The sequence below is a fragment of the Camelus bactrianus genome, chromosome 20, assembly GCF_048773025.1.
Source record: "Camelus bactrianus isolate YW-2024 breed Bactrian camel chromosome 20, ASM4877302v1, whole genome shotgun sequence".
NCBI classification, from domain to species: Eukaryota; Metazoa; Chordata; class Mammalia; order Artiodactyla; family Camelidae; genus Camelus; species Camelus bactrianus.
Genome location: NC_133558.1, coordinates 20309741 through 20336029, shown reverse-complemented (window position 1 = coordinate 20336029; position 26289 = coordinate 20309741). Strand labels below are relative to the sequence as shown.

Here is a 26289-nt window from a genome sequence, read left to right as displayed (position 1 = left end):
GGGCGGAAGTGTGCGCGCCGCGGGCCGCCCTGGTTACCGCGTTCTCCGCCCCTCGCTGCGTCATCGCTCTGAGCCCGCAATCCGCTGCCCGCGCGGGCGCCGCCTGAGACCATCGGGGCCCCGGTTGCCGCCCCCTCAGGTAAGGCCTTCTCTTTCTCAGCCTTCGCCCCTTTTTTCGGAGCTCCTTTTCTCTTCTTAACCTTTTCGTTGGTCTAAGAGCGATGCGCGGGTTCCACTGCTTCCTCTGCTGTTCAGACCCCGCGATTGCCATATAACCCCAGCGAGGTAGGGGGGTCTGGTGCCATCGTCTTCGCGACGGAGAGAGTGTTTCTCCCTTCCCGGGCCACATGGTGTCCCAAGGTGCTGGTATCCGTGATTCCTGGAGAGAGAAGGGAATGCTGGTTGATCCCGACGGCGGGGGCTTGGACAGCAGCCTGGTTTAAGCAAGGTGTAGGGAGAAGCAAAAGACAGGAGTAGGCAGGCCTGGAGGGGTGGGGTTGGGTTCTGTGTGGACGGCGTGTGAATCCTGGGCGGTGACAGTGGAGAAAGATGTCTTGGGCCCTGCCCCTGAACCAGGAGCCACCATGTTGGTGATACCCCCCGGACTGAGCGAGGAGGAGGAGGCTCTGCAGAAGAAATTCAACAAACTCAAGAAAAAGGTGAGGGAGTGTGTGTGGGCATGGCCCAAACTTTCAAAGACTCTACACTCTGAGAACACCTGGGGTGAGTGAGGGGATGGGGGTGGGGGTGTTCTTCTGCCTCCCACCTGGAGACATATCACCTCTCAGTGTAGCTTCAGAGGTGGACTTTCCCAAGTCTTGGTTTGTACTTTCTTTTGTCTCTTTTCTATGCAGTCTGCCTTGGAGTTGTCTTCCTTTCTTACGGCTTTTAGTACTACCTAAGAGCTGGTGATCCCCAAGCTCGGTTTTTCGAGTTCCGTCTAGAGTCTTATTGATAACCTTACGTATCTCAAATTGAAGTTATTACCTTACTATTCTAATCTTGGTCTTCCAAATAGGACTAACTACATTCATTTCTCTTGTGTGTTTGGAATTAAAATCTCATCTCCGTCTTCTCCGCTATTTGCACAACCAAATATTTGCCAAGTCACCTTTATTCTTCCCTTGAAGTAATTTCCTGTTTTCTTTTTCCTGTGTATTCTCTAGATCAGGTCTTTGCTGATAGATGCTCACCTAGACTGTTGTAATGGTCTCTCAACAAGTTTCTTTTTTGGACAGATTTCTTTACTCCTGTCAAAGTGATACATTGAAAACACAAAACTCTGTCCCTCTTTTTCTCAGAAGCTATGCGTGGTTTCATGATGTCTATAAAACAAAGTCTTAATGTGGCACCTCTTCCTAGTCAAATAGAACTATTCCCTAATCCCAAAACATGCTCTCCCAAAGCCTTCTTATCTCCGCTTCTTTGGCACCCTGTTTGCTTTGTCTACAGTCCCCTTTCCTCTCAGTCTGCATCATGTAGATTCTATCCAGGGCCCAGTATAATAGTCATTTGGCATCAGAAAAACCTTACTTGCGCTCAGCTACAAACAGTCTGCACCTCCTATAATTATTCTTGACAATTCAGTCTAGTCATCTTACTTCTTAGACTGAAAGCTTCTTGAGGGGAAAATTTACGCCTCATACTTTTGCATATCCCTGTTTCAAAGTAGTGGGATGTCCTCCTTCTATATGTAGGAGGCGGATGGATGAAGCCTCTTGAGAAAGGCATGTAGGCTTATACTTAATTGCAGCTTATATCTGAGGGCTCTTGTCTGTGACTGAATTCCTTGTTTTCAACTTGTAAAACATGAGTCTGGAAAGCCTCTGGATACCATGGTTTGGATAGATTAGGTATGGCTGGCCTTATAGATGATCTGGGGGGCCTTATAAGAGGCAAGGTTACCTCAGTGTACCATTCCAGGGACACCACGTGCATTAGTTTCTCTGAGAAAGGTGTCCCCTGGAGTGATGCACCTAGGGGCCTTGGGAGAGGACCTGGCCAGGGACTGGCCCTCACCGACCCCTCTCTTCTCACTGTCATTACCAGAAAAAGGCATTGCTGGCTCTGAAGAAGCAAAGCAGCAGCAGCACAGCCAGCCAAGGCGGTGTCAAACGCTGTGAGTGACGGGGCTGGGGCAGACGAAGTGAGCGGCGTGGGGCCGACCTCTGTCCCAGCCTGGCTAACATAATGCCTCTTTCCCTCACCACTCCAGCACTGTCAGAGCAGCCTGTGGTGGACACAGCCACAGCAACAGAGCAGGCAAAGCAGCTGGTGAAGTCAGGAGCCATCAGTGCCATCAAGGCCGAGACCAAGAACTCAGGCTTCAAACGTTCTCGAACCCTAGAGGGGAAGTTAAAGGTGAGCACAAGGAGAAAAGTTGTTCAGGGGATCCTTGACTCCAGAGGGCATCCTTGCAAGTTGAAATGGAGGTAGGTTTAAGGGAAAAGTGACGCCTGTTCAATCATGCGCAAGTTGCTATCCCATTTTGAGCTTCCAGTTTCTTATCCGTAAGGTGAAGAAAGTGGGTGGCTCCTGAATTCTTTGTTTTACACATTCTGTGAGTCTAATTCACCACATATTAGAGCTCCTGGATTTTGTTACTCTGAGGAGTTGAACAGGCTGAAAATGTCATCAGGTTCAAGAAATTTTTAAGTAAACTAAATACTTTAAGGGTGTATTAAGTCATTTATGAAAAATACCACACAGTCAAGTAAGAATGGTACAGAGGAGTTAACAGAAAATAAAGATAGGCCAGAGGAAGCCAAGAAGAGGGTGAGGGAGGAGGAACCCCCACCATCCCATGGTTAGGTAGCCTCCTGCTCCCCCCGCTGAGGTAGCTCTCTCCCACCTTCCCAGGACCCTGAGAAGGGGCCAGTCCCCACTTTCCAGCCATTCCAGAGGAGTGTATCTGCCGACGACGATCTGCAGGAGGTAATTGTTTCCAATTTTCTGTCTCTGAGGGGCCCAGGATTGAAAAAGACGAGAAACCCACGTATTTGGGGCCACATGCCAGCAAAGAGGAATCGTCTTACCTGTCTTTGGTCTCTCTTTCAGTCATCCAGACGTCCCCAGAGGAAATCTCTGTATGAGAGGTTAGAGAAAGATAGGACTGGGTCCCCTTTGGCTGGGGAGGGGAGGAAAATAGTGGGGGCATCGCCTGGGTCCTTAGACGATTCGGGACTGGAGTGGGAGGAGCTGGGGCTACGGAGGGAGTGTTGAGTCTCCACAGGATCTGGGAAGATGAAGTAGAGGCCCCCTTTGATCCTCATTGTCTGCCTCTCCGCAGTTTTGTATCTTCCAGTGATCGGCTTCGGGAACTGGGGCCAGATGGGGAAGAAGCAGAGGTCTCAGGGGCTGGTGATGGCCCCCCTCGAAGCTTTGACTGGGGTTATGAAGAACGTGGTGGTGCCCGCTCCTCAGCCTCCCCACCCCGAAGCCGCAGCCGGGACCGCAGTCGTGAGCGGAACCGGGACAGAGACCGGGAACGGGACCGAGACCGGGATCGAGACCGGGACAGAGACCGGGACAGAGACCGCGATCGAGACCGGGACAGAGATCGGGACAGGGACCGAGACCGAGATCGAGACCGGGACAGGGATCGGGACCGAGAGGGCCCTTTCCGCAGTGAGTGATCTTGGCTGGTGGGGAAGTGACCTCAGATAAGTTTTAGGTGAGTCCCACTAAAGTGGACTCTTAAAGTGGAGGGTGAGATAGACTAGGCCTCATGACTAATTCCTGTCCTGTAGGGTCGGACTCATTCCCTGAACGCCGGGCCCCGCGGAAGGGGAATACTCTCTATGTGTATGGAGAAGACATGACGCCCACCCTCCTCCGTGGGGCCTTCTCTCCCTTTGGAAACATCATTGACCTCTCCATGGACCCACCCAGAAAGTAAGGACGACCATGAGGAAAGATGATAAGTCCTAGGAGGACCTGGGGTGTGAGCCCTAAGGGAGGAAGCTCGCCTGTCTCCACAGCCTGTTACACTGGGTTTGGCGGGGTCCTGAAGAGCCCATAGGCCCTCTACTGACCCTGTGTTTTCTCATCCCAGCTGTGCCTTCGTCACTTATGAAAAGATGGAGTCAGCAGATCAGGCCGTTGCTGAGGTTGGGACTTCCCAGATCTGTTCTTCCCATCCCTCCTGCCATCCTCCTATTTTCCTTTTAAAATGCTGGGATCCAGGAGGAAATCATTTCCTCTTGACAAAAAGTCCCTCCCTATTCACACAGGAAACTTTATACCCTCAGATCCCTACTCAATCTACTTCTAGGGTGGCAGCGCCTAGAAATCCTCCTTTAGTTTGTCTGTAATGTTCCCCCCCCCCATCCGCTGCCCCCTCCCCTCTTCTGCCCCAGCTCAACGGGACCCAGGTGGAGTCCGTACAGCTCAAAGTCAGCATTGCCCGAAAACAGCCCATGCTGGATGCCGCCACTGGCAAGTCTGTCTGGGGCTCCCTGGGTAAGAACAGGATTCTTCCTCCCTCATCCTGTCCCTCACTAGGCCACCCCTTTTTTTGTTCCCCTGCATGTTTCTGGGTTCCCTAGAGGGGGCAGAGGTCTGGATTTGTGTGGCGGCTGCGGGAATGAGAAGAAGAATTGTCTGGCCCCCTGTTAGAGGCAGGAGAAGGAGAGAAAAGGATTGAAGATAATTTCTAAGGCAGTACCAGCACAGGGAGGAAGAGGGGAGTGAGTCAGTCAGCTTGGTGAGGAAAATGAGCATCTCATGTGGCGTGTTCATTTTGAGATGGAGTATAGCTGGTTTTGTAAAATAAGCCTTTGACGTTAGGGGTCTGGAACTCAGGTGTGAGGTGAGCAATGAAAACACAGATCAGAGTCCTCTGTATCACAGGGTAGCTGCAAAGCGGTAGTATCGGTGGGGGAGACTGAATTTGGAGGGAAAAATGACCCAGGACTGGGCTTGAGGAGTATTCGGAGACTATGTTAGGGAGCAGGGCTGTCCTCCTCACTCCCCACACATCCCCAGCCTCCCGACATGTCAGGCGGAAGTCGAGGATGCAGCAAAGGAGACAGAAGGAGAGGTCACGGTGCTGAGAGCAGCACCGTCGAGGGTTGTTGAAGCCTAAGGGTACAAGCTTTGAGAGGGAGGAAATGATCAGCAGTGTCAAGATACACAGCTCCAGGAGAACGGGGCTTGGTGTGAGGGGTTCACTCTAGCCCCAGAGATAGCGTGGAGGGGCACGGTGTGGGGAGGAAAGAGGAAGGGGAGAGGCAGCTCGAGGGAGAATTCTTGCGGCCAGAGCTACACCTGGAGTGAGTTCTCTTAATGGGGCAAATAACTCATTTTACCTGAAATGGATTTTCGTGCAAAGGGATGGGTGCAAAGGGGTTCAGAGTGGGAGTGGCACTCTATATAAGAGGAAGGAGCCAGAAATGATCTGCATGTTAACAAAGGGCTATAAAGGTTTTCTAATTTTTAATTTTTGGTGTACTGACTGAAAGTAGTAGGTTAACATCATTCACATGTCTCAACAGTAACATTTGAGATTTCTTACCTAAGTGGTGTAAAGCTAGAAAGGCCATCCAGCCACCAGAGGGCAGCATGGAGGCTGGGCCGCCAAGGGCCAGAGAGAGGGCAGAGGTGTTGAGGTGGTCAGACTCTGGGCCTCAGGTCTCCTCAGTGCTCTCCTTCGGACCTTAACAAATCCTTTCCTCCCTCCCTAGCTGTCCAGAATAGCCCTAAGGGTTGCCACCGGGACAAGAGGACCCAGATTGTCTACAGTGATGACGTCTACAAGGAAAACCTTGTGGACGGCTTCTAGGGAGTGAAGCTGGATTCCGTGTGCCTCATCTGCCCCAACGCTGGTCTCAGTAAAACACTGAGGTGGAAGCTTACAGATCTCCCTCAGCCTCTGGTTTTTCAGCACTTGGGACTGGGGTCAAGCCTTTAAAAACAGCCGTTAGTTTTGATCTCAGTTGTAACAACATGGCCAGTGCACGTTCCCCATTCCTTTACCCCAAAAGGATCTTGAACACAGGTGTTGTCGCAGCTGTTTTAATTTGATCTCATGCCCCTTTCCAGCAGGAAACCCCTTATAGAAAACCGAGGTCTTCATCTTTGAGTTTCTCCTTGAGCCAGGGCAGCACTTGGAAGAGGTTGATGTAGAAGTCTCGGGCATGAGCAGGTGGCTGCTTCTGCCCCTTGCAGACATCCACAACGCCCCAGCTGATCACACCCACCTGGAGAGGGCGAGGGGATACCACCGGTCACTGGGCGGAATTCCTTCCTAATCCCAGGAAGCAGCTGTTTGCATTTGAGCTGACGTGGGAGGACTAGACCAGGGGCCCAGCTCAGTCTTATCCTCCAGCACACAGACCAGACACACAGCCCTAAGTTGGCCAGTTTAAGGAAGAGTCCTAAGGCAGGGCAGGCTCCACCCTCCGCTTTCCAGCCACATGCATTGAGCTTTCCTGCTGTGGGACACAACACTGACCACCTGGCATCTCCCCACAGTTAGGAAAGGGGAAACTCACTTGAATGAAGCGACTCTTCTTGTGAATAATCAGAGGGCCACCAGAATCACCTGTGGGGAGGAAGAGCTGTAGGGGAAGAGACTCTTGGGTCCCAGGAACTTACAGCACAACCAAAGAGCCTTCTCTCACCTTTGCAAGTGTTGGGGTCAGCGTAGGGAGCCACCCCTCCAGTGCAAAGGAACCTGGGGGTGACCACCTCAGAGACGTCCTTGACTTTGTCATAGCCTGGGGCATGCAGAGCATCTCTCTCACAGGCGGTTTTCTGTAGGTGGGGTAGGAAGCACAGAGGAGGAAGAGGTGAAGAACAGAGCTTGCTTAGGAAGAATTGGGGCCTAAAGGACCCCTTCAGGATCCCACGTTCCTCACCTTTTCCCCATTCTTGATGTAGACCTCCTTCCGTATCAGTTTCTTTTCTTTGGGCAACTCAGACACAAACAGAGCTTTGATATCCTTTGCAGGGAGCAGCTCTTCCCCTAGACAAGTGGACAGACGGGGTCATTTTGGCACCCTTCCACCCCCCCACCGTCTATCCATTGTCTTTGTCACTCAGCCAATGTCCCTCAGCCCCTTCGTGTGAGCTGGAGCCTGGGCTGGGCATCACCTACAGCTCCCCCTCATGCCTCATTTGCCTCTTGGAATCTCACCCTTTTGCTCCTCTCCCAGAATATGTCTTACTCTGTTGCTGGCAAGTGGTTAGCCTTGGAAGCCTCAAGGCTTGATTGGATCCCTCAGTGCAAGGGAGACAAATGGGCCTGTTAAGGAGAGACAGGGACACTCAGGGATGGCGAACTCTGGACCTGCCCCAGTCTCCCAGCCCTCCCTCTCCCGGCCTTTTCTCCTCAGGGATCCAGCTGGCTCACCTGGTGGTCTGATCATATGTCAGCTTCTTCCTGAGTTTGATCAGGGCCACATCATAGTCATAAAATTCAGGAATTCCTTCTGCTTTTTTCGCATTGAGGTCATAGTTTGGGTGAAATATGACTTCCTCTATCTGCAGGGCCTGATTCTTCCCTCCTGAAGTAGGAAAGTGGGTACTTGTAGAACACTCACTTCTTTGCGAGAAGCCTCCTGCCTCGAGCCCCGTGTCATCCGTAACTTCAGTCTTCCCCATCCCTAACTGGTCCAGCATGCAAGGGAGGGAGCTACATTGAGGACCGGTGGAGTGTGGGCTCAAGAAGTGGCAGGTCCTGCCCAGAGGGCACGGCTGAAGGTCAGGACTGACTGGTTGCCTCCTTACCCACGCTGACCTTGATTGAGTGAGCCTCATCCTCCACCGTGAAACAGTGTGCGGCTGTCAGCACAAAGTACTCAGATACCACAGCACCCATACAGTTTTCATGTCCCCTCGAAGGGCGCTAGGAACAGAGCAGCAGAGGGGGGAAGCTCGCCTTTCACAAACACCACAACCTAATGTGAACAGATTGCTCTTCCCCCACCTTCATTTCACCCTGACCTCACCTCCCATGAGTCCCCACCAGCACTTACAGTGACTGAAATCTTGGTGTGCCATGGTTGCTTGTGGTAGTCAGTACCTCCCTTGTGCTCCCAAACCATGCCACAGAGGCCCAGAGTCCGGCTTTCATCTGGCAAGAAAGGAGAATGTGCTGAAAGCTGGCCCTTCACTTCCAAATGGCAGCAGTCTTGGGGAGGGACATGTATGTGTCTTTGGGGAGCAGAGGCCCATAGGAGGAAGGGAGGGGCAGGGGCACTTGCTTCTTTATGCTGAGAGTAAGAAACCACTGGTATCGTGAAGAGAACATGGGACTCGGATTAGAGACCCAGCGACTTTCAGGCCCAACTCTTGCTAGCCTGCTGTTCCTGGATCTCTCTGGGCCTTAATTTCCACATCTGTAAAACAAGGGACTCTAGAAAGCTCTCCGACTTCAATCAGAGCCCTGTGAGTCTAAAATCAGGGAATGGACAGTGCCAGGAGGCAAGAATAGTGACACCGAGGTAGAGAGGAAAGAATGAGAAAGGACTTGCAGGCTGCCAGGGCTTTGGGAGGAGTGGACGAATGAGTGACCTTGGGAGGCCTGGAGAGGACTGAGTTTCCTGACCATCTTCTACCCTTCCGGTATCTGCCTACCAAGCATTTGAATGAAAACATTCTCCAGGTCCTCCATGTCCTTGACTTTGAACACGTGTTGCTCTTTATCCTTCTTGGAAGCCAAAGCATTGATGTTCTCTTGGTTCACCAGAGGCCCAACCCCGAACACATAGATGTCTGAGGGAGAAAAAGGAAGAGTGAGGGTCAAGGCCCTAAGTGGGCAGGAGCTGAGAAAGTGGGGTGCTGGGTCCTGGGCACTGAAACGCACCCAGATAATCCTCCCTTGGGTTTTTGCGACTTCTACCAATGTCCAGCAAGTCCCGGATATCATGAATGGCAGAGACTGGATCCCCGCCCATGTTGTGCAAGCCTGCAGGAGAGACAGGGCCATGAAGGTAGGAGACAAGGAGGGGAGAGGGTCAAGGAAGAGAAACTGGCTAGAAGGAGTGACACCTATGGCTGAGTGAGCAGATTGGGGAGGTGATGGAAGTGACAGCTCATAGCTTTAAAGAAAAGGGTCCCTCCTTATAAAGGTTCCCAGGAGAGATGGACAAATTCAGGGCCCTGAGCAGCGGTCAGGGCCCAGCCATGAGTCCAGTGTTACATGTGGACTTAAGGCCATACGCTGGTGTGAGAGGGTGGGGAGTCGGGCAGGAGAAAGGCCCCTCTGACCATCAGTCATGAGGATGATGACATGGCGGGTGCGGTTCCAGGTTTCAGGTAAGGTGTTCACTTCCCTGCTCATCATGTTGTATATTTCCAGGAGGGCCTTCTTTGTGTTTGTCCCTGCCTTCAGCTTGTGATCTGTGGAAAGGGAAGAAATCATCACCTCACCTGGTCTTCCAAGCCATCCGTGTCCCCAGAGGCCTATCAGTAACCCACATTTTCGAACTTTCTGAGTTAATTGTCACCCCCACTGACTTCCCTTTGATGACAAAGTGACCCTCTCAGTTCCAACAGACTCCCCAGTGACCCTGCTGTCCAGCTAGAAAAAGTAGTCCTCCCTGCCCCACTATATGGTCTCACTCCCCACTCCCCACAACACCCCTGAAACTTCTGATCCCTCTGACCCCAAAGTGAACCTCCCACCATTCCCTTCCTTGACCTCTGACCTTCGTAGTTGATCTGGTTGACCTGCTCTGTGACCCAGTCTGCATCACTGCTCTTTGCATCAGACACTTTGATCAAAACTTTGGGATATGTGGCATATGTCACTAGACCATATTTTGGCTTCACCCCATAACTTGCCACCTGTGGGTGAGGGAAGCAAGTGGGAGAATTCAGTAGCTTTGCTAGGACAGGTAGGGAAGGCCAGAGTAAGAGATTCAAGGACTGACTCGTCACCCTGGGGTTCTTGGAGGAGTCTTGGTTAAAGGTCAAGAAACTGCTTCAAGTAAAAGTGAAGGAGGACAGAACAGGACCTGGAGATTTTCTGGGACCCTGTGGCTCAGAGCGGCTGGGAGCTCCAAGAGCTAATCCCAGCAGGGCAGCCAGATCCATTCAGGGTCCCCACGTTCAAGGGGAGGGGATTTCACCTTCTCAATGAAGTCTCTGAGACAGTTCTTGGCTCCTGTGAAGTTGTGGGCCCCAATGCTGTCTGATCCATCCAGCACCAGGTAGATGTTCATGGAGCCCGAGGGGTCCAGGACAATCCTCCTCTTCTGTTGTTCCCCTGGGTGCCACCAGAGAGACTCATGGTTCTCCTGCCCCTTCATCCTCCAACCCCACCCCCACCTCGCTTCCCATCTCTGCCTTCACACCTGGAATGTGTCCATCCTCAGCATCAACTCCTTCTATGGTCTCTGTCAGGGAGGATAGGAAGGCTTCGGCCACCTCTCCAGGAGTGTCATACATAAAGGAGTCTGAGAGAGGTCAGAAATCAGGTCAAATGTCTGGGAGGTCAGGGACGCAGTGACCAGAGAGACAGGGTATGGTGGATTTCTGGGGTGGAAAGGGCTCAGAAGTGAGGGAGTCCTAAAGGGATGTTTAAGAGTGAGGAAGGAGCTGGCTTGCAGTAGGGAGAAGGCAGTGCCCTTGTGTGGGGATGTGAGGATGGTGAGCAAGATCTGACCTGACTGTCCAGCTCAAGAGTCACCTTGGCAGGAAGGCTCCGTTCCACTCCAAGAGCCACCCTCCTGGCATTTGCGCTGCTGGGAGCCCCGTAGGGTGAGCCCCCGGTTGCAGTAGTAGGTGACAGTGTCTTCAAGGCGGTACTGGCTGCCCACCTTCCTTGTGCCAATGGGGATGCCCGGGTTCGGGCAGTACCCCGCTGCGGAAGCATGAGATGCGGAGGTGAAGGCCAAAGCCGGAGGCCCGGAGAGCAAGGTGGAGCACAAGAGCTCTGGTGCCAGTTCCTCAGGCTGAGGTGGTCAGGGCAAGGGTGCCGTCATGGGGAGAGGGGAAGTTTCTCACCTCCATCATCACAGATGGCCGTTTGCCCGTCCCACCGACCATTCTCTTGGCAGGTGCGATTGGCAGAGCCCCGGAGAGTGTAACCATCATAGCAGCGGAAAGTGATCTGGTCACTCAAATTGTAGTAGGCAGCCCTGGGCCAGTACTCCCCATTCTCAAAGTCCTGTGGTCTGGGGCAGCGAATTGCTTTGGGGGAGGGGAACAAGTAGAAGTGACCGAGAGGGAAGGGCTGCCCTTTAGGACATCCCTCCTGGTCTCGGGGACCCTGTCACTGAGAAACAGTGTCTTCTCGATCCCACAGGATCAGCTACTAGCCTCAACCCGTGAGGAGTCCAGCCACTTACCCTCCCCATTTCTGAATGTTCTTTCAGCTGCCAGGGCTGCCTGACACAGTCAATGCTTAGTAAAGTTTAGCCCCCTTGCTGCTCCCTCCATCCCACCGCCAACCCTTGCTCGGCTCCCACCCCTGTTCAGCCCGCCTGGTCAGACTGCCTGGTCTCAACACAACTCTAATCTTGTCCAAGTCTGGGTCGTGGCCACCACCTGCTCCGTCCCTCTGCTGGCCCATGCCCCCCTTCGCTGCCCTCCAACCTTTGCATTCGGCCCTCTTGACAATCTTTCTGTCTTGAGTCTTCAGGGTGCTCCAGGACCCTGTGGATCTGCAGGTGCGAATCTGCGCAGGGTATGGGTAGAAGCCGGAAGGGCACACGTACTCCAGTGCCTGCCCCTCCTTGAGCAGCCGAAAGGAGCCACCTTTGATCTCTACTCCCTCCAGAGAGCAGGTGCTCTGGGGCCCAGCCTCAGGCAATGGCGTCATGCTCACACCTAAAGAGGAAGGCCCGTGAAGCCCAGGCTCACAAGGCCAAGGAGGGATCCTGGGGGCAGCAGGAGGGAGCCTGTGAGGGCACTTACCTCCAGACAAGAGGGCCAGGATCAAGGGGGCTAGGCAGGGTCGGCAGCTGCGACTGCTCCCCATGGCTTTGGAAGACAGGGAGAAGCTGGAGCTGCGGGCAGGACGGCCTGTCTCAGCTTCTGCTATGTGTCTGCTTGGCGGGCTTTTCCAAGCTGAAGCTCCAGACCTGGGCTGTGTCACGCGCCCTTCCCCTGCCCCCTACAACCTCCAGCCTTTTATGCAACCTGTGTTCTGGCGCCTGCTGTTCGCCCCACCCACCCTACCCACATCACTTTCCGGAATGTCCGAGCGGGAGGGCCCCCCTCTGAGCTGCCAGTCAAGGAAACAGAAACTGCAAAATCCCACCTTTGGCTGCCCAGGATCCAGGATTCTTCCTGTCAACACCTCCTCTCAGCCTTCGTTCCTCCCCAACAAGCCCCCTACCCCTTAGGGACCAGACACAAGGCCCTCACTGGTTCCCCTGTTGACTCTGTTATGGAGCAGAGTCCAGCCATTGTTTGTCCAGAAGGGTCTCTGACCTGCCTTCTTGCAGTTCCTGGAATCATTCTGGCTTTTCTCTCCCCACAGGACCCAGGTAGAGGCACAGATAGATGAGGAAATCATTGATTTTTATTAATTTCATAACTGGGAAATTCCACGTGAAAGTGAAAGGAAAGAGTGAGCCAAGTAAAGCCGAGGATCTCCACGCCGGCAGGAGCCCTGGGGATTCCCCGGCTTGCATGTGCCGCTGGCTGCCTCGCCTCGGGTTCCTAGAGGCAGGGGTTTACTCAGAGCAGGGAGAGGGGATGGGTCACGGAGTCTGAGGGTAAAAGTTGAAAGATAGGAAATGGGAGAGATGGCAGGTCCCGGCAGGACAGCAAAGGCCTCGGTGGCCATGATTAGAGGGGCAAAAAGTTCAGGATGCCCTCCAGGTGCTGCCTCAGCCAGGGCTGCAGGCGGAAGAGATTGATGTGGAAATCTCGTGGTGGTGGGATCCTGCCACGGGGGGCCTTTCTGCGGGAGTTTTTATTGGAGCTGCCACAGGGGTTGTAGAGACCCCAGCTCACCAGGCCCACCTGAAAAAAGGAGAAGATGGGGTGGGAGGCTGCCCCAGCCCTAGCTCCAAGCCCCAACCTCCCTGGATTCTCCAAAGGCCTGCCTCTTCCCCCAAGGTCAAGATCCCGTAACTCCATCCCCCTTCCCTCCTCACCTGAAAAAACCTGAATCTCCGCTGAAGGAAAACTGCTCCCCCAGATTCTCCTGCCAGAAAAGAGGGACAAGAGACTGTCATCCTGACTCTCACCACTGCATCAGGGCAGTGCACTGGTGTCCTGGTACACGTGCCAGCCACAGGGACACAGGTGGCCTTCCCCTTGGGAATCCAGGTTCCAGGATGAGGGTCGAGAAGTGGGTGGGAGGGGCTCACCCTTGCAGGGATTGTCATCCTCCTCAGTCCCACTGCATAGGAACTGGTCTGTCACCACCTCTCTGATATCTGTCAAGTTGGGGAATGTGACTTTGTCTTGAGAGACGACCTGGATACAGTTTTTCCACTGCAGTAGGGGTGGAACAGGACAGAAGGATGGCATGAGCAGGCCCAGGGGACAGCTGGCAGCGCAGCTAGGTCTGGGAGGAGCGGTGACTTGGGGTCAGATGGAGAAAGCAGCCCAAGCTACAGGATGAAGAGAGATGTTCCAGGAGCTACCACAGGGGAATCCAATCCCTGCATAGCATCCCGGACCTGAGACACTCACCTTTGACCCTGTCTTGAGGTTAATGTTCAGCTTGCTCCCATTCAAGGCCACGAAATGAGCAGGAATGCTCATTTGGTTCAGAAGTTCCCTCTCTGCCATCAAGGAAAAGGATGTCAGTTCTGATCTCTTTACTCAGCATCCAGACTCTTGACCTGGGGGCTGCCGCACAGACCATGTCATCACCCCAAGCCCCGGTCCCTGGGTCCTCATGCACGCTGAGCCCGGCACTCACCATGGTCTTGGCAGGTGCTGCCCGGAGGTCTCCGCAGAGCCAGATTGGCCCCCACCGTGCAGGGAAGGCAGATGGGCCTGAAGAGAAGAAGTGTCACACAGGCCCATCCTTGGTGTCCCCTCCTCCAGGCGCCCCAGAGCACTCACCCTGGGGGCACCCTCCCATCCCAGACTCCGGCACCTGGCGTGGGTAGACATCTTCACTTTCTGGGCCAGCTTTAGCAGGGCAATGTCATTGCCATAGAACTCCGGGATTCCCTGATTCTTCTTGGAATAGACATTGAACTCCGAGGAGATCACTGCCTTCTCAATTTGGAATTCTTTGCCCCACTTGGAGTTGGGATCCCCTGAAAACAATATGGCAGATTAGGCTGGACCAGGGCTCCTGAAGGGGCCAGAGGCTAGGGACAAGGGGTGGGAACTCTGGCTGCAGGGTCGGGACGCTGGTGCGTGCCCTGCCTTACCCACACTGACCCTCCACAGGGAGCGGTCCTCGGCCTGGCGGAAGCAGTGAGCAGCTGTCAGGACCCACTGGTCTGAGATGAGCGCCCCCCGGCAGGTCTCCTGGCTCTTGGGCTGTAGGGGAACAGGTGATCTTCAGGGACTGCTGTGTCTCTGGCCCATGGCCACTGTCACCTCTGGGATCCAAGCCCCATCCCTCCTTCCTGGTACCTTAATAGTGACATGCCAAGGTGTCCTCTCCTGGGCAGAGGCATTGGCAGACATGTTCCCTACCCCACAGATGGTGTCCGTGAGCTGGGAAACATCTGTGGATGTGAGGAGCAGATGGGGAAGGAGGCAGGTGAGGGGTGCTGTGAGCAGTTGCCAACCTGGACCCTTGGCCGGTTCCACTCTGGGCACCCTGCTCAGGAGAGGGTGAAGCACACTCACCCAGCATGTGCTCAAAGACCTGACTCAGAGCCTTCGTGTCCTTCAGAATGAAGGCATGCCTCTCGCCATCCTTCTTGGACCCCAGCTCATTCAGTTCTCTCCAGTCCACATCCAGGTTGCCCACGCCAATGGCATAGATGTCTGATGGGAAGGAAGAAATCACCAGAATCTTGTGGCCAAGGGGCTACCCTGTTGCATAGGAGGCTGTAATTTGGAACTCGCTGTGCCCCACATAAGGAGGACTCCCTTGCCCCCACTACCTAACTGACCTCATTACCTACTACTCCTCACCCTTCTCTCTCTTCCAGCCACATGGCCTCCTTGAAGCTCCTCAAATTGGTGGGCACACTCCCACCTCAGGTCCTTTGCATGAGCTGCGCCTCTGCTTGGTTCACGCCTCCCCCAGACTTCCCACGTGGCTCCCTCTCTGAACTTTTTAAGTCTTGACTCAAATGTCACCATCTCAGTGAGGCCTTCCCTGGTCTCCTTGTCTAAAACTGCAGTGGCCCAGAGACTTCCACCCACTCCATTTCATTTTATACCTTAGTACATGTCACTGTCTATCGTGCAATATGGTTTCCTTCTTATTTTGTTTAATGCCTAGAGTGGGTAGAATGGTGTCCCCCACAAAAGGTATGTTCAAGTCCTAACCCTTAGTACCTGTGACTAATAATAGGGAAATAGAATGTCTTTTTGGCTATAATCAGTTAAGATGAGGTCACCCTGGATTAGGGTGGGCCCAGCCTGATGCCTTTATAAGAACAGGAGACTCTAGACACAAAAACAGAGAGAGAGAAAACCGTGTGACAACACAGAGAAACCCTCAGGGAAGAAGGTGACGTGAAGACAGAGGCAGAAATTGGGTGATCCTGCTGCAAGCCAAGGAAAGCCCAGAGCCGCCGGAAACTGGGGGAGGTAAGAACAACGTTCCACTAGAGCCTCCAGAGGGAGCATGGCCCTGCTGACACCTTGACCTTGGTATCAGCCAAGTCTGTATTATCTGCTGCCCTAGGAAACTAACACATTGCCCCCTCCAGAGTGACATCCCCATGCAAGCAGGCATTTTCATCTGTTTTGTTCACAGCTGTATCCTTAGAACATGACTGGCCCAGGAGAGGCTTTTAGCGAGGACTTTTAAATGACTACATCGATAAAAAGAACCTATGATGTAGCATTCAAAACTGGTCTTCCTCTGTAAAATGTAGACTCTGGGACGGGGCCCCCAAGCCATCTCTTCCCGCTGGAGAACCTGGGTCCACACAACCATCCACACCAGCCTCTGAGCACATGTGGGTGCCAATCAGAAACTGCCTTGGAGTGGCTCAAAGAGTCCAGTCTTCTCCCACCCTTTGTACCCCTTACAGTCCTTTTTTGCAGTTATGATAGGAACTGGACAATTGTCAGGCCCCACATGTTTTCTCTGACTATTTCCCTTCAGTTTCTGCTTCTTTTTAATAAGATGCTTTCAAGCATTTAACCTTGGCCCAGTGATGCTAAGGAGTTAGGATGTAAAGTTTGGCTTTTGCCTTCCTTAGGTCAGGGGAGTTTTTTGTTTTTCTTTTATAAATTTTTAAAATATCGTTCTTTTTTGTCCCTTCCAGTTTTATTGAGACATAGTTGACATACAGCACTGTGTACTTTGATTTTTTTTTGGAGGAAGGTATGGGGGAGGTAATTAGGGTTGTTTTGTTTTGTTTTGTTTTATGGAAGTACTGGGGATTGAATCCAAGCCCTTGTGCTTGCTAGGCACGCTCTCTACCACTGAGCTGCCTGCTCCTCCAGGTCAGGGTTTTGAAGAATCTGTTTACTCATAAGGGGCAAATGGAGTGAGAGGCATGAACAGAAAAGAGAGGTCCCAAGGGGAAAGTAAAACTTGGGGCCTCAAAACCAGCTGCCCTCCCTTATCTGGAGCTTTTCTCTTTGAAGTTTTTTTCTGGTCAAAGGTCAGTGCAATTTTTGTTTAGTCTGAATTAAAGGAATTGTTTTAGAGACTGCAACTGCCAAAGCCTTCGTTAGTTATGTGCACTGCTCTAAGAGTGCCTGGGACAGTCCTCACAAGGTCCAGGCCTCTTCTTCCGGGAGAGGCCTGTGGAACATAAGATGGTGGGAAAAAAACACGACAATGAGGATGATGATGGTGCCGCTGACGTACACCGAGTTTTTCTGTGCCAAGCGATGTTTGAGCGTTCGCCTTCAGCGGCCTCTGAGGCAGGTCCTTATACTGGCCCCTCTTACAAGTAAAGACACTACCCACAGCCACAGCCAGTCGAAGATGAATCCAAGGTTGAAACCACAGGCAGTTTGACTAGACTCCAGTGTGACAGTCGGCTGCCTTCATACAGAACAACCCAGCCTGGGGTCTCAATAGAAAGAAAACCAAGAGGCTGGAGCCCCTGGCAGTGGGCCTCGTGCCCCCTGCAGGGCAGCACAGGTGGGCCGGGGGGGGGGGGAGGCTCACCCAGATAGTCAGTCCTCTTCTGGTTGATGTTCAAGATCTCTTTGATGTTGTCAACAGCTGGCTTTGGAGAGCCACCCATGTTGGACTTGCCTAGAACGAGGAGGGAAAGAACTGTCCATCTGGGTGGATATATGAAGGTTCCCCACAGCCCTGGAGGAGTGAGGAGGCCTCCATCCCGGGAATCTCCGCACTTACACGCCATACTCGAGTTTCAAGATTCTGAAATTATTTACTGAAGTTCTTTGGCTCTGGGCCAGGAGCTCCATATACTTTGCCTCATTTCATTCTCATGAAACCCCAGGAAATGAGGGTATCCTTACTTTATAGACAAAAAAATTGATTTCTAGAGGGGCTGTGTAATTTGGACAAAATCAAGAGATAAATGGCAGAGCCCAGATCCACCACCCAGTCTGCCCTTCCATCCATGCCCCTCGACATCACTGGTCCAGAGCCACGCCTCCCCATCCAGCACACTCTAGGTGACCTCTCAGGTAGTAACAATAGCTAACACTTAACAGTCTTAAAGCACTTTTACATAAACTACTTAAGTTGCTCTTCATAAAAACTGTGTAAGTGAAGGAGGGCAGCTACCATGACATCACCACCACTGTTATGGTGGTCATTACCATCATCATTAACACTATTCCTACTTTATAAACAAGAAACGGAGGCCAGAAGTGGCAGTGGGAGAACCAGACTGCAGGTCTTCTGACCCCATGGGCCTGCTCCTTCCACGTGCCAGACTCACTCACCATCTGTCAGAAGGATGATGGCGTGTCGGATTTCCTGCCAGGCCGCCGTGTTCATGCCAAGGCGTTCCATTTGGTTGTTCATCATGTTATAGACACTATTTAGAGCCTTGTAGATGTTGGTCCCAGTTCCATTTTCATGGTCTGGAATATCCAAAGACGAAAAGCTCTCTTAGAAACTTCCTGCCTGCCACCTGGGAGAAGGGAATCACGCCATTTCCCCAAACACTGGAAATGCATATATCAATTGGTGTGATAAACTCAGACCTTTGATATCCAGTTAGACATTGCCTGTTTAAACATGAAAAGCCTTTCCCCTTACAAATGTTTATTGCATAACCCCACTAAAGACCACTCTAAAGTCCCAAGATTCAAAGATGGGGTTTCCAAAGCACTTGGGTTGTTTTAGCCGCCTGCTAGCTACCACTCCCGTGGTTTCACAGTGGTACAGGGGGACTATGAAAAGCAGACCATGTGGTTCTGGCATCAGGAAGGAGCTGACAACATGCACGGCACGTGTGGACATGCAGCATGTCCGAGTAAGCCATGTGTTGGTAGGACCTGGGACTCCCCCACCAGGAACCTGACTTGGAAGCCACCCCCACCTGAGGAACTTTAGTCCCAGAGCCCTGGGACTTGAATGCCACCAAGAGGCCTCACTCTGTAACTTGTCTAGAATCAGCTGGCAGCTACAGAGAGCTCATCCCCGCCCCACTCCCGTCACTGTCACTGGATGACATCATACCTTTATAGCTGGCATTTTCCAGACTGTTGGCCACTTCAGTCACATCCCGGGATTTGTCGCTCAGGACTGACATGATGATTTTGGGTTTTGATGCAAAGGTGATGATGGCGACACTAACATTGATCTCAAAGCTGAAGATCTGAGAAAGGGAGGTGAGAGGTAGCGTGAGGGACTCCAGAACCAAAAGGAAGATGGTAAGAGAGCCGCAAAGGGCCCTGGAGGAGGCCGAGAGCCTGGACGGAGACTGACAGACACAAGGCCTTCAGGGGTCCCTTCTTGGGAAACAGCTGCTTGAAGAAGGCAGGAACCTGACATTTGCTGGTCCTGTCTACTCTTTGACAGGTTCACTGTTCATTTATTCCTCACATCAATGCTGTGAGGGGGTCGTGAGGGTCCCTATCATATAGATGAGGAAGCTGAGGCCCATTACGTCACCCCAGATCACACCGCTGGCAAGAGGTGGAGGTGGAATTTGAACCTATCAGCACATTTCTGTCGCATTTTGCAGCCTTCATGGTTTAGTGAATCACTTAAGTTACTTTCTTAAGAAAGACACTAAGGTGTACAAAAGCTGCCTTCTTTAAAATGTAGCCGGGAGGAAAAAACATTTATCTACACAAACTATTGTGAAAAGCATAATTACCAAGCACAGTCTTGGCAAGGAATCTGAACCAATGGCTTCCAAGCTCTCCTGCTCATGCGTCGCATCAGTAAAAACATTTTGAGCACATCCCTCAACATACACATATGTATTTATAACGTACACTCATATTTATAAAGTTTATCACTATTCAAATATAGTATACATATTTTAAAACCTAAACAAAATATTGAAAATTTTTAAAAAGTTTTAAATATTAAGTTGTTAATGTAAGTTAAATTGCAACTATTCAATACGGAGACCAGTATTTTCCAGCCACATCCTGGTGGATTATTTTGGGTACCTCTCTGTGAAGACCTCTATTCTAGATGATTAAATCCTGGAAAGTGGGATCTCAGCCTTGTTCATCTTTGGGGTCCCCCCAGCACCCAGAACAGGGCCTCACATATATAGCCCAATAGAGTTTGTGGAATGAAAAATAGGATCCTATAAATTAAAGCCATGATTCCTGCATGGCATGCATATAATCCAGGAAGACTTCTTGGAGGAGGTGGGCTGTGAGTGTGATTCTGAGGAAAGGAAGGAGACCGAGAGAGACGGCGAGCGCAGGAAGTCCTCCTCTGTGTGTGGGCTCCTATTTACTGACCCTGTCCACCACGTGGGAGGAACTGTCCTTGAAGACTTCAAAGTCCTCTTCTGACACACTCTGAGAGGCATCCAGAAGCAGATAGAGGTTCAAGTGACCCGAACGCTGGATTTGTATTTTTCGGCCCAGGTTTTCTGGGAGGAAAGTGGAAAGGGCAGATTCAGATCTCCTCCTCCTCCCTGCTTTCTTACCAGGCCTCTTTGCCTCCCCGCCGGTCAGCTTAGCCCCTAGGAAGCACGCCCTTCCCCAGCAGCCTGCCGCCCCCTCCTGGAGAACTCACCATTCTTCTTCTGGGTGGGATTGGTGGATTCAAGGAGGTGGGACAAGGAGGTGCCTAGGGCGGGGGCCACATCCTCAGGAAAGTCATAAGAGTAGGGCTCTGTAGGAAGAGCCACCGGGTCAGCCAGGGCCGGGGCAGTGGCCAGGAGTCTCAGGAGGATCAGAATAGCTACTTACGGCGGCAGATGGGCTCCGTCCCACTCCAGACCCCACTGTCCTGGCACTCCCGCTCCACAGAGCCTGTCAGCACCAGATTCAAGGAGCAGTGGTATCTGACCTTGTCCCCAAGGCCAAAGCGGGACCCCGTCCGCACCGCACCCACGGATATGCCCGGGTTGGGGCAGTGGCTGGCTGCAAGGAACAAAGGAAGATAGAGGTGAGCCGGGACGCCTCCTCAGCCTCTAAATGCTGCTTCTCCACCCTCTCCCTCCAGGCTCTTCCTCCTCCAGACCCTCAGAGGCTCTGTGGGTCCCATGGTCTCTCCCTTGGGAAACACGTGCCTCCCAGGCATGTGGATGGAAAACCTGAAGTAGGGGGAGATGTTCAGAACTCAGTAGCCTCAAAAAAATACAAAAGAACTCAGTAACCTCAGTTTCCAGCTAAAGTATCCCACTTCCAACACAGAGAGTCGGCCTGCACCCACCCCAGAGCCCCAGGGAAGATGCTGGCTGAGAAGCCCCACCCTTCCACAGAGATTGTTTGCAAACAATGAGACAACACTCCACACCCACTGAAATGGCTAAAACTAAAAAGATGGGTAATTCCAAGTGTCAAAGATGATGTGGGACAGACAACTTGAGCTGTTACATTGCTGGAGTGTCAATTGGGAATCTGTTTGCAGCCTCCACTAAAACAAAACATCTGCCAACCTATGACCCAGTAATTCCACTCCTAGGTGTCATGCTTAAGAGAAACAAGCGTCTAGGGGCACCCACAGTCGTGTGCAAGGACATGCATAGAGCATAGAGCCAAAAACTGGAAATAGCCCAAATGCCCACCAACAGAAGAATGCATAGATAAATTATAATATTTTCATATAATGGAAACACACAGCAACTAAAAAAAAAACAAAACTGCTAAAACACAGGAAAACATGGATACATCTCCCAGGCAGAATGTTGACTAAAGGAAGCCAGTTGCAAAACAGCACGTGCATATGAGTCCACGTGTGTGAGGTGTAAGAATAAGCTAAACTCGTCCATGGAGGCAGAGGTCCGAAGAGTGGTCACCTTATGGGAGAGAACAGGAGGAGCCTCCCGAGGTGATGGGCACTCGGTCTTGGGTGATTACATGGGTGGACACATGTATAAAATCTCCTCAAGCTGAATACTTAAGATTTCTATGTTTTAGGTAGATTAAACCTCCATATTCAAATAAATTATATTTATGTTTGAATAAATGATCAAGGGTGTAACTAGGGGGCCAACTAGGAAGTCTGGGTACCAGGTGAGGTCCTGGTCCTGCCATTTCGTGGACTCTTGAGTCTTCTGTATTGTGTACTCAGAACAGTGACCCCGGAAACTCCCCAAACCCACAGACAGATGTGGCTCCAGGGGTTCCGGGAGCCCTGCTTCAGTCAAGCAGAGCTGGTTGTCTTTCACAGGGGCAGGAATGACCGTGACGGAAGTATATGTGGAGCTTATTAGATCCTAGGGACTGTTCCAGACGCAACTCACTTGATCCACCCAGCACTCCCAGGCAGTCGGTACTCTTACTATCTCCATTTTACAGATGGGGAAACTGAGGCATAGAGAGGTTAAATAACTAGCCCAAAGGCTACCAAAGTCAGAGCTGGGCTTGTAACACAAACTTGCTCCATTCGCAAGAACCTAAGCCCAAACTCGATTGCCTTCAGCGCATCCTCCCTGCAATAGCCCTGGGGGCCTGAAAACCAATCTGGCTTTGAGGCATTTGCAGAAGCCAGATAGAGAATGTGGAGTCTTTTGTCAGATCTGAAGCTTAGCACCAACTGCCTTGGGCCAGGGTCCCCACAAGCCGGAGATGTGTGACCTATAGACCTCAATTTACCAAAATCCAGGAATGTGATTTTGGCACCAGAAGCACCAGGTCCCTGTCCCCACAGAGGCTCCCTGGGCACACATCTAACTCCAGGACTCCCGGGAGACCCCCGCCCCATGCAGCCATCAGTCAGGGCACTCACCACCGTTGTCACACACGGCCGTCTCCCCATCCCACATGCCATTGGGGCGACACTGCCGCACAGGCGAGCCCCGAAGTGTGAAGCCATCCTCACATTCGAAGCTCAAGTTGCCGCCCACAGGGTGGGACCCCAGCCGTGGGGTGTACACACCGTTCTCAAAGGAAACAGGGGCTGGACAGCGAACAGCTGCAGGGAGAGACAGGGATGAGACTGGGGATGGATGGATAACACTTGGGCTGGACACCAAGTAAGTGACATTCAGCTTGGATGCCTGGGAAGAGCCAACTGGTTGTCAAAATATTAGGTTGATGCCCATGAAATTGCTACTTTTGGCAATTGGCTGAATATTGGCAATTTCACACCAACCTAGTAGATTGAAATACAGCCACTTCTCTCAGCCCCTGAATGCCACAGCCACTCCAGCCCCTCCCCTGGGATCCTCATGAGTGGGTGACTAAAGGGGTGAAGCCTGGCACAACAGGGGGCTCCAGGATCATTCAGCAGCCACTCTGAATGGTCAGCACCATGCAGTGGATTGTTAAGTATTTTAAAAATCATCCCTGGCTTTAGTTCCCCACAATCTCCATCAGAGCCTGCCTCCAATGCTTGGCTGTGGGCAGTTGACATTTTCCCACTATTTTGAAAAGCTTCTTAGCCATCCTATCTAGTCAGGTTAAGCCCCACCCCAGCAACTCCTAAATAGAAGTCCTGGGTGGGGGGGCCCGCCGGCGGGGAGCTCACGTTTGCAGACCACCTTTGTCACCCGGATGGCTCTCGGGACCTGCCACTGCCCGTTGCTCCTGCACAGCCGTGATGCCACAGGGAATGGGTAGCGGCCCAGGGGACAGGAGTAGGTGAGGACACTCCCAGGGGCCCAGCCGTTGCTGAGGGTGAACGTGCCACCAGAGATATTCACATTCTGAGGGCAGGAGGGAGCGGCTGTAGCCAAGCCTGTGGGCATGGGGACATGGCACAGAAATGGAGAGCAGGAAGGCACAGATAAGGAAAGGAAAGCAGAAGAGACTGTCAGTTTTGCATATGGGTGGTACTGGGATCACCCACGGGACCCCCACATCCCCCTCCCCTGCTCCTACCTGGGTACAGGGGCAGCAGGCAAAGGACGGCCATCAGTGGGTCCATGGTGTCCACCTTAGGGGCAGGGAGAGGCAGAGTGCTGGGAGAGGGAAAAGGTCATCTGACTTCCCGAAAGCCAGAGTTGGCTCAGCAGCCGCTTCATGAGCTGCCAGAGAAAGAAAACTAGGGAGTGGCAAGGGGGAATGTTCTCTCATTAGGAAAGAAGTAATCAGGGATCGGGGACTGAGCTGAGGTGGTGAAACATTTGCCCTGTCTCCCTAATCCCAGCACATCCATAGAGCTGTCGATCTGCATCACGGGCTTTGTGTGGCGCTTCAAACCTCCACCCCTCGCAGACCCGCCTGCTCACAAGCTCTTGCAAGAATAGTCTAAAGCACACAGACCCACCAACCAGCTGAGATGTTGCAAAACATTTTATTTAAGTAAAGTTTCAGTTTTCTTTTGGGTTTTACCAAGTGGATTTTACTTCCTCAGAGTCTAGGATAGTACTGTCTTTTTGAATATAAACCCCCAAGGGATTAAAACGAATTTTCTTAGAAATTTTTGATACATAGGAGAATTCCTCATCTTTTTCTTCCCTACAACCCTTCCCCAGAGAGAATCTAGGGACAAAAATGAAATCAACATTTAGTTTTTGAGACTGGAAAAATATTGAGAACATTTTTAGGGAAAGTCCAGTAGATAAAATCCCCAACTTATAAAATAAACAAGTCTGGGGTTGTTTACTCAAAGGAATAAAAGTACTTTTGAAAATGAGATAATGTCTTTAAATTACAACCTGCATTTTGTGTGAAGTGCTGGAAGCAAAGAAACTCTAAGCTAGTGTGTTAGCCTCCCCACAGAAGACTCTTTAAAATCTGTCAAATGGCGGGGAGGGTATAGCTCAGTGGGAGCTCATGCTCAGCATGCACGAGGTCCGGGGTTTAATCCCCAGTACCTCCATTAAAAAAAAAAAAACAACTTTTCGAACAATGTGGAATATAATAAGTAAATAGAAGCAACCAGAAAAGAAGATGAAACATCTCTGAAGTGAGCATTTAAGTTTATGAACACTCTTGATTTACAAATAACTTCTCAGAAACACAGACACACACAGTTAGGCTCACCTTGGACAGAACTGACTGGATGTAGAAGACCGTGATCCCCAGTGCTGGAGGTCCCAAAGCTGCTGCTGTGGCAGAGCTACTGGCACCTTCCCTGCACCCAGTATTTGTTCTCCCTCCTTCTACAGTAAGAGATGTTCAGCAGGACACAGTCACCCAGCTAAAGACTACATTTCCCAGCTTCCCTTGCAGCTAGTGGCCAGGTGACACAGCTCTAGCCAATAGAACTGATGTGTGTAACTTCCAAATTATGCCCCTAAAATAAACGGAGAGTGTCCCCCTCCTTTCCCATGGGCTGGAATATAAATTTGATGGTGATTCCAGAGAAGCACCCTGGGAATGACAGGGCAAACAGACAGAGGAGCCTTGCGTCCCTGACACTGTGTTGATGTCATACCAGCCCTGCCTACCTGCTTAGATTGTTACAAGAGAGAAATAAACTATATTAAAGGTGGTGGGCATTTGAGATGTTCACAAATGTTCTGGCTTCGTCTCCTTTCAGTCACACAGTAGGATTAAACTTCCCTATCCACTTGCTTTGTCCAATGAAAGGTGGGTATAAGTGACGTGAACCACTGGTACATGGAAGCTTTATTAGCCAATGCAGTCTTCCTCGGGCTCATAATCTTTCCCTCTGGATGGCTACTTTTGGGATGGTGGCTGCTCCATCAGCCTAGATCACTGGGTGACACCAAAAGCAGAACCCCTGCTGACCCTTACCAGATATGCAATGTGAGCAAGAAATAAACTTTTGTTGTTTTAATCCACTGCATTACCACAGCTGCAGGGGGAAAAAAATACCACCCCAAATTTAGGGCTTTAAAAATGTTTTATTCCTGCTCATGATTTTGTGGGTTGGCCAGGAGATTCTTGCCTGGACTCACTCATGCAGCTGCAGCCAGCTGAGGGCTGAGTTCAGCAGGAACAGTAAGCCCCGTGGTCTGTCACCCAGAGCCCCTCATATCATGGCAGTCTCAGGACAGCATCCTAAGAGATGCAACACATACGCTGCAAGGTCTCTTGAGGCCTGTCCTCAGAAGTCACATGACATCACTTCCTCATGTTCTATTGGTCACAGCAAATCACAAGGCCAGCCCAGATTTAAGGGTGGGAGGAACTTTACCTTTTGATGGGAGGAGTGGCAAAGTCACACTGCAAAGAGGCACACACACCAGAATAGTAGAGATGTACAGCCATGTTTTGCAAACCACTAAGGCAACCAAGATCGGGAGATTGTCATAATGGCATAATGAATCCTGCCTGACTGAATACTTAAATCACTGAATTTTGGGTGCCTCTTTAAGTTGCTGCTATGGACTGAATTAAATTTATATGTTGAACGCCTAACCCCTAATATGACTATATTTGGTGATGACAGGGCCTGTAAAGAGGTAATTAATCTTCAATGAGGTCATAAGAATGGGGTTCTGAGGTTCTGATCCAATAGGATAAGTGACATTATCCAGGATACCAGAAACTTCTCTCTCCCTCCCTCCTTCTCCGTCTCTCTTTCTTTCTCCACACACACATCCCTCCAGCCCTACACGTCACAGAGGACTGTGACCCCACCATGGGATAACGCTGAGATTCTGAACGACTCCAGGGTTCCTCAGCAGAACCAATCTCCACTCATTCACAATGGTAAATTCTCTTGATTGTGAAGGAAAAGCTGGGCTGGTCTAACAAGATAACTCACAAGTCTAAGTATTGGAATACTGATCTGAGTTCTGC

General features: G+C 51.5%; 3 protein-coding genes across 6 annotated transcripts; 1 reads left to right on the top strand and 2 right to left on the bottom strand.

Moving 5' to 3' along the window:
* The first annotated feature begins 1 nt into the window (after position 1).
* On the top strand, positions 2-5855 carry NELFE (negative elongation factor complex member E). Of its 2 annotated transcripts, XM_074348414.1 has the most exons (11): positions 2-139; positions 577-659; positions 2050-2119; positions 2216-2361; positions 2860-2934; positions 3058-3095; positions 3290-3627; positions 3750-3894; positions 4055-4109; positions 4359-4461; positions 5685-5855. In XM_074348414.1, exons 2-11 carry the CDS (start codon positions 585-587, stop codon positions 5780-5782), a joined length of 1143 nt encoding a protein of 380 aa, XP_074204515.1. In that variant the 5' UTR covers positions 2-139; positions 577-584; the 3' UTR covers positions 5783-5855. The 2 variants fall into 2 exon arrangements, with proteins under 2 accessions (XP_074204515.1, XP_074204516.1); XM_074348415.1 differs by lacking the exon at positions 4359-4461.
* Positions 5856-5999: 144 nt separating this feature from the next.
* On the bottom strand, positions 6000-12342 carry CFB (complement factor B). 2 transcript variants are annotated; one of them, XM_045521570.2, is made up of 19 exons: positions 12212-12342; positions 11866-11957; positions 11545-11778; positions 10954-11139; positions 10637-10810; positions 10302-10403; positions 10077-10213; positions 9654-9792; positions 9214-9345; positions 8810-8911; positions 8581-8718; positions 7980-8077; positions 7732-7849; positions 7355-7508; positions 7170-7246; positions 6861-6967; positions 6624-6756; positions 6495-6544; positions 6000-6200 (listed from the first exon to the last, which is right to left on the bottom strand). In XM_045521570.2, exons 2-19 carry the CDS (start codon positions 11927-11929, stop codon positions 6054-6056), a joined length of 2292 nt encoding a protein of 763 aa, XP_045377526.1. In that variant the 5' UTR covers positions 11930-11957; positions 12212-12342; the 3' UTR covers positions 6000-6053. The 2 variants fall into 2 exon arrangements, with proteins under 2 accessions (XP_045377526.1, XP_010959776.1); XM_010961474.3 differs by lacking the exon at positions 12212-12342 and having other exon boundaries at positions 11866-12076.
* A 111-nt stretch (positions 12343-12453) lies between these two features.
* On the bottom strand, positions 12454-23788 carry C2 (complement C2). 2 transcript variants are annotated; one of them, XM_010961476.3, is made up of 18 exons: positions 23455-23788; positions 23102-23311; positions 22361-22546; positions 20377-20550; positions 20201-20299; positions 19921-20054; positions 18674-18812; positions 17932-18072; positions 17180-17269; positions 14722-14862; positions 14503-14597; positions 14295-14406; positions 14012-14177; positions 13832-13908; positions 13600-13691; positions 13272-13398; positions 13056-13105; positions 12454-12921 (listed from the first exon to the last, which is right to left on the bottom strand). In XM_010961476.3, the coding sequence occupies exons 1-18, from the start codon at positions 23498-23500 to the stop codon at positions 12745-12747; spliced, it is 2256 nt and encodes a 751-aa protein (XP_010959778.2). In that variant the 5' UTR covers positions 23501-23788; the 3' UTR covers positions 12454-12744. The 2 variants fall into 2 exon arrangements, with proteins under 2 accessions (XP_010959778.2, XP_074204503.1); XM_074348402.1 differs by lacking the exon at positions 23102-23311.
* Between the last annotated feature and the right edge of the window lie 2501 nt (positions 23789-26289).

Excerpts from the sequence above, each read along its gene's own strand:
- NELFE (XM_074348414.1), top strand. The coding sequence starts at position 585 with ATGTTGGTGATACCCCCCGGACTGAGCGAGGAGGAGGAGGCTCTGCAG. Across the intron at positions 660-2,049 it reads TCAACAAACTCAAGAAAAAG|AAAAAGGCATTGCTGGCTCT; the intron begins GTGAGGGAGTGT and ends TGTCATTACCAG. Across the intron at positions 4,462-5,684 it reads GTCTGTCTGGGGCTCCCTGG|CTGTCCAGAATAGCCCTAAG; the intron begins GTAAGAACAGGA and ends CTCCCTCCCTAG.
- CFB (XM_045521570.2), bottom strand. The coding sequence starts at position 11,929 with ATGGGGAGCAGTCGCAGCTGCCGACCCTGCCTAGCCCCCTTGATCCTG. Across the intron at positions 11,140-11,544 it reads CAAGAGGGCCGAATGCAAAG|CAATTCGCTGCCCCAGACCA; the intron begins GTTGGAGGGCAG and ends CCTCCCCCAAAG. Across the intron at positions 6,201-6,494 it reads AGAAGAGTCGCTTCATTCAA|GTGGGTGTGATCAGCTGGGG; the intron begins GTGAGTTTCCCC and ends CGCCCTCTCCAG.
- C2 (XM_010961476.3), bottom strand. The coding sequence starts at position 23,500 with ATGGACCCACTGATGGCCGTCCTTTGCCTGCTGCCCCTGTACCCAG. Across the intron at positions 18,813-19,920 it reads CCTCCCACGTGGTGGACAGG|ATCTTCAGCTTTGAGATCAA; the intron begins GTCAGTAAATAG and ends TCCCTTTCTCAG. Across the intron at positions 13,106-13,271 it reads GGATGACAATCCCTGCAAGG|GAGAATCTGGGGGAGCAGTT; the intron begins GTGAGCCCCTCC and ends CTTTTCTGGCAG.